General features: G+C 33.4%; 2 protein-coding genes across 5 annotated transcripts; one reads left to right on the plus strand and one right to left on the minus strand.

Annotated features, from left to right (window-relative positions):
• Positions 476-1,833, plus strand: LOC109327545. The gene is made up of 4 exons (XM_019560728.1): positions 476-577; positions 945-1,017; positions 1,110-1,165; positions 1,556-1,833. Exons 1-4 carry the CDS (start codon positions 531-533, stop codon positions 1,668-1,670), a joined length of 291 nt encoding a protein of 96 aa, XP_019416273.1. The 5' UTR covers positions 476-530; the 3' UTR covers positions 1,671-1,833.
• On the minus strand, positions 3,029-7,737 carry LOC109327266 (protein ABIL2-like). 4 transcript variants are annotated; one of them, XM_019560333.1, is made up of 11 exons: positions 7,199-7,737; positions 6,837-6,898; positions 6,566-6,697; positions 6,277-6,359; positions 6,021-6,171; positions 4,884-4,983; positions 4,670-4,762; positions 4,522-4,564; positions 4,324-4,406; positions 3,543-3,688; positions 3,029-3,459 (listed from the first exon to the last, which is right to left on the minus strand). In XM_019560333.1, exons 3-11 carry the CDS (start codon positions 6,668-6,670, stop codon positions 3,286-3,288), a joined length of 978 nt encoding a protein of 325 aa, XP_019415878.1. In that variant the 5' UTR covers positions 6,671-6,697; positions 6,837-6,898; positions 7,199-7,737; the 3' UTR covers positions 3,029-3,285. The 4 variants fall into 4 exon arrangements, with proteins under 4 accessions (XP_019415878.1, XP_019415879.1, XP_019415877.1 ...); XM_019560334.1 differs by lacking the exon at positions 6,837-6,898 and having other exon boundaries at positions 7,330-7,737; XM_019560332.1 differs by lacking the exon at positions 6,837-6,898.

An 8,951-nucleotide genomic window follows, 5' to 3' on the forward strand; every position in this document is an offset into this window, starting at 1 on the left:
GGGGTGAGATACTTCCTGTTGGTGGGGGTCCCTATTTATAGAAGGGAGAGTTGACATTGAGCTCTTGGCTGGTGGTGCGACGCGTGGCCGACCAAAGGTGTTGTCGGGAGTTGCTTTCCCGTGTCAGGCGGTCTGCTAGGACCGTACGCTGTGCCATTCTTGTCGTCTAGCCTGCGGTTGGTTGGGTGCCCGTTTCGTGATTTGTCTGTTGTGCTGGCAGGTAGGTTGGTGGAGTACGGAAAGCATGCTTTCCCTTGGAACAAATCTGGTGGTCCCAGTGAGTGGGCCCACCCCAGCGACCATGCTTGGGACCCTTTAGTTCGTCGGGTAGGAACAAAAAGGTTGAGCAAGTTTTTTAAACACGGTACTTAAGGAAACTAGGAATGTTATTCTTCTTTATTTTTTCCTGATTCGTTTCTCAGTTCAGAAAGCAATACACGTGTCAAACTATAGTACTTGTGATTGATCCAACTGTCCATAAGAAAATCCTGAGAAAAAACCCTTAGCAGTTCCTTCTCTGAACAAACGCCATGGCTGTGGAACCAGACGCTGAATCCCAAATATGGCAATTCACCTGGTCAATATTTCTTAACCCCTTTACCTTCTTTAAACTCTTTTCTCACCTTTCATCGTTTTGTTCACCATTAATTGTTTACTTATTTCACCTCACACCTTTGCTCATTATATTATTACTTCCATATATGTAAAACAAAAATATTGTATGTGAAACATGTACACTTTCTTAAAATAAGTCTCTATTGACTGAGTTAAAGGCTTAGACAACTCTCACCTTACGAGTTAGCTTTTGAGGTTGAGTTAGGTTCGTTCTAATACACTTCATAAATTCTAATTGTGTAATTGAAATCTTTTTCCATGTTTTACATGTCTTTGATCGTTTCTCAAGAAAATTTTCCTTTATGTGACCAAATTATTGACAATTACAGTGACCTTGAAGTGGATTGTGGATGTGAGGAGAATGCTTCCATTATATATGCAGCCTTGGTCATTGATAAAGAGGTATTGTCCCAAGATATGAAATTTTTAGAGCATTATCAAATATCACTAGTTTATCTACTTGTTTTTTTATTTCAATTACATGTATTTTGCAGCTGCAACCGGATAAAGTGAAACGACTCATGACAGTGTCCAAAGAAAAGCTTTCAGTGTGAGTATCCTATGGAGTCTTCATCATATTAATCATGAGTACCACATCCTTTCCTGTTTAACTGCAATAACCAATGTTCTAAGTACTATGAGTAAGTAGGATTTCAAATAAATTTGTTTTGAAAACTAGGTAAAATGTATATTTGTAATCAATGTTCTGTGATTGTTAATGTGGCATCATGTTTGGCTTGTTGCATGAAATTTGTCATTATTGTCCAAAATTTGAATGTATAATCTGGAATCTGGAACAATTTGATTCTATACTTATTTGCAGTCTTTCTACCTATAATAAATAAAGTTTCTGCTGTTATTAGTTAATTAAGCTTCAAGGGTTCGTCTAAATAATGTAATGTTAACTTTTTCTTCTATGCTTTTAATCCATCTCATTCAGGCACTTTGAGGCAACAGAAGCCAGATTTCTTAGAGCATCTTTCAGTGCATTTGTAGATGTCCTTACATTAGCCACGAAAACAATAGAAGAATTTGGTCAAGGAATGGAGTTATGACATTTGCTTATCTTTTGTTTGTTTGATTCTTAAAAATGTACTGTAACTTCAACCTTAAATGTTTGTTCATCTGTACTTCTAATTTCCATGGATTCTAAGAATTCTTATGGACCTCATCTATCTACACACAAGCTAGACATCTGCTTCAGTAGAATCGTTGTCACTTAAGATTGTTTTCTCATATTCATTCCATTTAGCAGCTAAGGGGTTTGCCTAAGATGGTTGTTGGTGCCCATATTCAACAAAATGTCAAATTCTAGAGTGGTGCTCTATTTGTATGTAGGTTCACTTATTTAATAGTCTGGTGATGTAGGAGGATTCTACCTAGTGGAAGGTTACAGAAGATAATTTTGGGAGTTTACATAAATTGAAAAGGAAGGAAAAGGAGAAAATTACCATATAAATGTGAGTATAGATCCAAACTTACTCTTCATCATAGCCATCAATTCTATGAATATCTAATGGTTTAAATCTACTCACTAATTCACATCATTAAACCAAGAAATGATGGGTAGGATAGAGAATAACAAAGAAATGCAACCTATTAAACCAAATGTATAAGGGTTGGGGTCCTTTAACGTAGGAAATGCAACATTGAGTTGCCAATCTTGTATGTCTTATTTCCCTTGCTTTTTATACTGTATCCCTAGTCGTCCAAATATGCATATACCATTTCATACTTCATGACTTGCACCAACTTAGCAAGGCCTTCAGCTTCAGGAGAAGTTTACTTTTAGTATTGTACTACAATTTTGCCATTGTCTTTTTTAGTAGGTAATCACATTAAGGCTTGAGGGACATGAAATAAATTGATGAGATAACTCTTCTCTTTTTCTTCTTTTTTCACTAAAACTTAACTTGCAAACATACCCTAGGGTTTGTTTGAGAGGTGGATTTTGGAAGGAAATGAATGAAAAGATAAAACTTGGGAGCCATGAAATACACTTGTAAGAGGATTCTCAAGCTTTCTCTTTCCTTCCTTCCCCTCCAAAATCCAACTCTCAAACAAACCCTAATAGTACTAATAGTAGAAACAATGTTCTTTATACCAAACTTATGCATAAGTTGCATACTTATAGTCTTCAACAAGACCTTAAGTTATAACTCTTCACCGGTTAATTTATGCCTTTTTTTTAGTAAATATATTTCTATTTTTTTCTTAAACATAGTTGGTAAACTTAAATATATTTCTTAAACAAGACCTTAAATATATTTCTATTAAGTTAGTGTGCCTGGAATATTGATTTTATAAAAAAGGAACAAAATTAAACTTGTTTGACTAGTTATTATAGCATAAATATATTTCTCCGGATAAACTTGTTTCTTCTAGTTATTATAGCATAAAAGGAAATAACAAAGGTAGTAAATTTACTTAATTATATAACATTATGATCCATCCTTAAAAATAAAGTTTGAACAATTACAATATCACACAAGTTTTGGAAGCTTACATTAATTAAAACAAAGGAAAAAGCAAAGTTTACCATATAATAAATCTTCGTTTGAAATGGTAAAGAACAGCAACCTATTAAGCCAAATGTGTAAAACTAGCAAGCAAAATTGAGCTGTTTCCAATATTCCATAACACCCTTTGCTTTCTACAGATTCTTCTGTATCAATACTCATCCAAGTATGTATATAGCATTTCATCCTTCTTAGACTTGCGCCTGCTTAATAACGCCTTTAGGAGACGTTTACTTTTAGTAGGATATTGTTCTGTGTCTTTGCCATTGTCTCTTTGAGCAGGTAAGCGCATCGAAACTGATTTGTGCAGCTCCGAAGGGTACTGGTAGAAGCATATATGGAGAATCAGTTAATGAAACTATAGAAATTATTAGTAATGTGGAGAGGAAGCAAATGCCTTCAACTTACCCTTTCTCCTGCATTAGAAGGACTTGGTGTGATTGGTCTGCTTGGGTTTGGAGTCGTTGATCTGCTTGTCTTTGGAGTTATTTGCTTACTTGACCGAGATCCAGTGCGTAAAAGCGGAAATCTGTGTGGCGAAACCGTGCGTTTCTCTACAGTACCATGTGAAATGATTGTCAATTCAAAACAACAATGATTTATATCTCCAGTCTTAGGTAGTAGTATTTTGCAGCAAGGCAGGATAAAAGAAAATGAAATGTCTTGTTCTAATCTTTTTAGTCTCATCCTAAGCCTTTACACGGTCAATGCACAACCCCTTTTCTCAATGAGAGTTTAATGTGTATGCACTGATAATACAAAACTATAGATATAACTGCGGGACTTGAAGTGAGTGCTTGTGCCGAAATCCCTTCAAGTGGGCTTTCACCCCTCCCCTTCAAAAGAAAAGAAAATGTGTGTGCGCTGACAGTGTAATATTGTCAGCGCATCATCCATCCATTATTTATGTATGTGATTTTTATTTAAAAGTCAATGATTATACATACATGAACGATGGATAATGCACTGATAATGTATATTAGTGGAACCAAAATATCTCATTTTACAACTCTTGTGTCCTATTCTATTTTGATTATGAAGTAAGCCAAAAATAAAACATGTTTTGTTCCATTCTGTTCTAACACGCCTACCAAACACTATCTTGATGTGAACAATACAAAGAAATTTGAGCAACAAAATATGGAAGACAACAGTAATGAAAACTATAGATAAATTATTAATGTATTACCTGAATCTTTTTTTGACATGGATGAAGTGAATGAAAAAACTGGTCTCTGAGGTCGTATAGAAGGTGATGGGGAATACCCTTTACTGCATTGAAATAAAGAACTATATCAAGATCCTGATTAAGTGTTGTGGAGTTCAGAAAACCTAGATGAGCATCGATGAACATAATCCTATAATAATATGCATAAAATGTAGCTACCTTGTCGTTGATGTTGGTGTTTCTGTAATTGTAGCCCGGACAGCTGCAGGACACAAATCAGAATAAAAGGCAATGTAAGCTTATAGAGTATTCAAGGTCAGTCCCTAGATAAGTGGAATAACAATATTGGCGAAAAAGAAAGAGATACCATTCTTAAAGTGATGCCAGTCATCTTCGTCATCAATGCTGCACCCGACATATTTTGACTTTGTCCGGTTGGCACCATGCATGGTCTCCCCAACTGAACTCATCAATTAAGGAAAATGATCCTTTAACATCATAGAGATGCTTTCTAGAAAAGTAATAGAAATAGAAAAAACATAAAAGAGGATGGAGTTGAGGAGAATGTCACATATACTTGCCTGGCAAAATATTACGCTTATGATATTTTGGAGTGTTGATCACCAATGACTGTTGGACACGCCCCTCATGATCCATATACTCTTGGCACGTCCTTATTCTCTAATATACCACAACAACAACAACCAAGCCTTAATTTTATTAACATATCAGAATGTCTAATGTATCACGGTAAGGAAAAACGATATTACTGATCTACACAAAATTTCTCCTTCCTAATATGAACAAAATAAGTGATCTGCACAATATTTCTCCTCCCAGTATTCAGAAGGGACAGTTTTCAAAGCCATGACAATTGAATATGCAAAATTATGCATTGAATTGAATGTGGCCAGTATCTTAATTAAAGGATGAACCAGTCGCACAAATACCAGGGTATTGTCAAAGGAAACTTTTAACTCAAAATTCCTAAGTAAAATATAGATAATTCTTAGGCATAGATTCCATGAGTTATGACGATTGACTTCAAGCTATAGACCATCAAACACATTAAATAAGGACGACAGTTCCATTTATCTTTTATTATTATCATTATTCTTTTGCCTGATAATGTTTTCCACAGGGAAACTCATCCAACAATCATTCTCTTATGTAATAAATTCATGTTACTCTCTATAAGTTATAATACGTGCTAAAGAACTGTAACATACTTTTCTAGATTATCAAGTACATTAGTAATACTACTAGCATTGAAATTAAGCTGCATAGCAAACAAAACTTGAGTTTTTCAATTAAAACCTAGAACCTTGTTGTGACTGCGGAACTCTCTTCCATTTATTTTTGTGGGACTTTTGGATGAATTCAAAACTCCTCACTAAGTATATAATTCAGAAAACTCCTACGAAAGTTCTATCTGATGAAATAAAACACAACACTATACAGTATCAATATTTAGATAACTAGACTTTTATAAATACCCAGGAACCTATTATTCATCGAAGGAGAAGAGCTACACATGAAATACATTTCAGCATGCCTAGAAATTATAAATTCTCAGCACCTCAAAGCAATAATGCTAATCTTTTTTCCTATCTAAAAACATTATTTGGTAAATCATTTTTTTTAACTTAGCAATTACTATCGGTAATCCTTCAATGGATTTTCTTTATCTGAAGCTGATCAAAGATGACTAAGTATACCTGTTCAATACAAGATAAACGTAGCTCTGCTTCAGAAACTTCAACAACCTTCTCATCCAACAAGTCATTCACTTTATAGGTCACAGAACCTAAATGGTCCACTGTATTTATAATAGCTTTGATGGCATAATCCTTCAATGTTTCTACAACTCTGCAAACATACCAAGGGAAAATAAGAAGAAAAAAATAAGTAGGCGGGATAAAGGAGATAATAATACCATCTGAAACAAAGAACAACTCTAGCAAAGTAACTCACATTTGTTTTTGGTCATCATTAGTGTACGAGAGTTCGAAATACTCAGCTGCTGAGTATAATTGTGTTCTCAGATTTTTCAAATCCTAGGAGCGGAGATGAAAAAATAAAAATAATTAGCAAAAAATCACTTCAAATGTAGAGCCAATTTCATTATGAATTCTATAATAGATTAAAGCCGCAATTGCGTTAGACAAGGATCTTAACACTGAAAACTAGACTTCGAATCATCAGAGCTTTAGTCTTAAAAACAAAATTCCTCAACTAAAAGCAAGCACTGGATCAAAAGTACCTTCAGACTATCATCAAATAGCAAGCTCTGCTGCATGAAAACCTCATCATAATTGGAAGCATCTTGAGGTATCGGCTGTGCCGCAGAATTTGTGATCTTCCCCATGAATGAAAATAATGGAAGAATGACGACCTTATCCATTGAAAAAAACAAAAGTAAACTCAAATTCAAGTTTGAAAAGTGAAGAGGGTCAAAAAGAAAGTATTTCCAAAGAAAAAAGAATCAGATCAAAACTAAAAGCCCTTGATGTAAGATATACAATGGGAACAACCTAAGTTAGAAGGCAGATAAAGGAGACAACCTCTTCTCAAACAACTAATAAGATAACAAAAGCTGATTATCTGTCTGAAAAAGCATAAATCAAGATGAATTCAGCGCTTTAACAAAATCAGCTACGTAATATATAACATTTGAGACAATTTTGCAACTATGCCAGACAAATTTCTAAACTAAACAGCAAAACTCCATCATTTTGTCTGAATCTTCATCAATACTCAAATTGCACTAAAATTTCAAACTACTCCCTCAAAAGCAAACCCGACCCAATCCTGAAAAACATAACGGGTTACCAAATTTACAACAAACGTATACAAAAAGATAAAGAAGCAAACATGGGTAAGTTAAAGTGTTTACTTTTCCAAGCTCCTTCAATTAACTCTTGTAACAGCTCTCAGAAACCAATTATAATTTCAAAGTTGGTTACTTTAAGCAGTGATGATAACAAAGAGGGAACTTGGGTATGCAAGGAAAATGCAGAAGGCAACCTGGGTAATCTTTTTTGCTGAGCTTGTTGCTCTTTTTTGAGAGAAGTGTTAACTATGCAACCTTAAATGTGTGAAACCCAGTTCCTATTTGAGACCAAAATGTCAAAGATAACATGTCCCTTCACTTCAACAACCACCAAAACGGTTTGTTATTCAGTTTATTGACTTAAAACAATGAGTGGACAGAGACAGCTTAAAATTGGTGAGAGAACAAATGTTAGAGGAGAGCACGTTGGAATTTTTGCAGCAGATTCCGGAGAATGTTGATTTGGTTGGTATTTATTTAAGAAATGAATAAAAAGAATAAGAAGTGAATAAAGAAAAGATGAGAAAACAGGTTTCTGCTTTGGGAAACAGAAACTGGTCAGTGGTAGAGGCCAGCCCCAAAATTCTCATCTGATGGCCCCATTTTCTTAAAAAATTATCTCTTTCATTTGAATTTTGGAATTGCATGTTTGATTTTTAAGTTTAAAATTTATACACCATATAATTTTTTACATTTTCAGTATATCATTTATCATTAATTTATATTATTTTTGTTTGAGACTCAATGATAATTAACAAATCAATAGTGTATGTTGGATGTTGTGTGTACTGACAGAGTATAAAAGATAATTACATTGTCAATGTATACATATTAAATCTGATTTTTTATAAAAAGTGTAACTAGGTATAACAAGGATCAACTTTTAGTTTTAACTTTTATATCAGGGTTTCTGACTATAACTAGTATTAGGAATGTAATTGAATTAATAAATAAATAAAAACATTCAGGTGTTTAAGATTCTATGGTCTAGTGTTTTAAGATTTTATTATATCCATAAGATACCAAAAGTAAATGGTTTAATATTTGGAAGTGACATTTGTTAGAAAAACAGTAAAAAAATCTAAAAATAATTAATTCTCTACCAAAAGGAAAAATAGTGTTTGTAATAAAAGAAGTGTTTAAGATTATATTTTCAAAAGGGAAAGAACGTCCACAATTTAAAAAGTTTTTGATGGACAATTTAGACGTAGGCGTTAATATGATTGGAGAAAGTTGAAGTACTATTTTCACTAATTTGTACTTGGGGTGTGACCAAGGCGAGACAAAGAGTACCACCACATTTCACTGCTCCATGGCACGTCCTTGAGCGGCAAAACCTTAATATCATATATGTTAAAAAGATTATGGATCCTCGTTTCAAACATTGCTTATAATCTACCTATAAGCATTGAAATAATTTATTACAAAAGATTAGTGTATTGGTGTGTGGTGTGTATTCATGGAGGAGTGGGAAGGGAAAGTAAAAGGCAAGCTTGGAGTGAAGCTACTACTCATTTTATGGTAATTAAAAACTATTTTTTTTAATACTGTATTTTTTATATCTCATATATATAGACATTATGTATATTGTTTGTCATATATTCTTATTGAAAAAATATGTATGCATTGACAATGTAAGAAGTTTTTATATTATCATTATATCATACTCATATTATATTTAATTATTATTGTCTCTTAAATAAAAGTAATATAAATAAATAATAAATGATACAATGATTGGTTGTATATAAATTTTGATTGCATTCTTATTACACTCATATTCTTATTTAAGTAGACATATACTATATATAGATGT

The sequence above is a fragment of the Lupinus angustifolius genome, chromosome LG15, assembly GCF_001865875.1.
Source record: "Lupinus angustifolius cultivar Tanjil chromosome LG15, LupAngTanjil_v1.0, whole genome shotgun sequence".
Classification (NCBI taxonomy): Eukaryota; Viridiplantae; Streptophyta; class Magnoliopsida; order Fabales; family Fabaceae; genus Lupinus; species Lupinus angustifolius.

Coding starts and splice junctions, on each gene's coding strand:
- LOC109327545 (XM_019560728.1), top strand. CDS start 531: ATGGCTGTGGAACCAGACGCTGAATCCCAAATATGGCAATTCACCTG. Junction 578..944: donor CAAATATGGCAATTCACCTG/GTCAATATTTCT, acceptor TGACAATTACAG/TGACCTTGAAGTGGATTGTG. Junction 1,166..1,555: donor TCCAAAGAAAAGCTTTCAGT/GTGAGTATCCTA, acceptor CATCTCATTCAG/GCACTTTGAGGCAACAGAAG.
- LOC109327266 (XM_019560334.1), bottom strand. CDS start 6,670: ATGGGGAAGATCACAAATTCTGCGGCACAGCCGATACCTCAAGATGCT. Junction 4,565..4,669: donor CTGGCATCACTTTAAGAATG/GTATCTCTTTCT, acceptor TGTGTCCTGCAG/CTGTCCGGGCTACAATTACA. Junction 3,460..3,542: donor CTTCTAATGCAGGAGAAAGG/GTAAGTTGAAGG, acceptor ATATGCTTCTAC/CAGTACCCTTCGGAGCTGCA.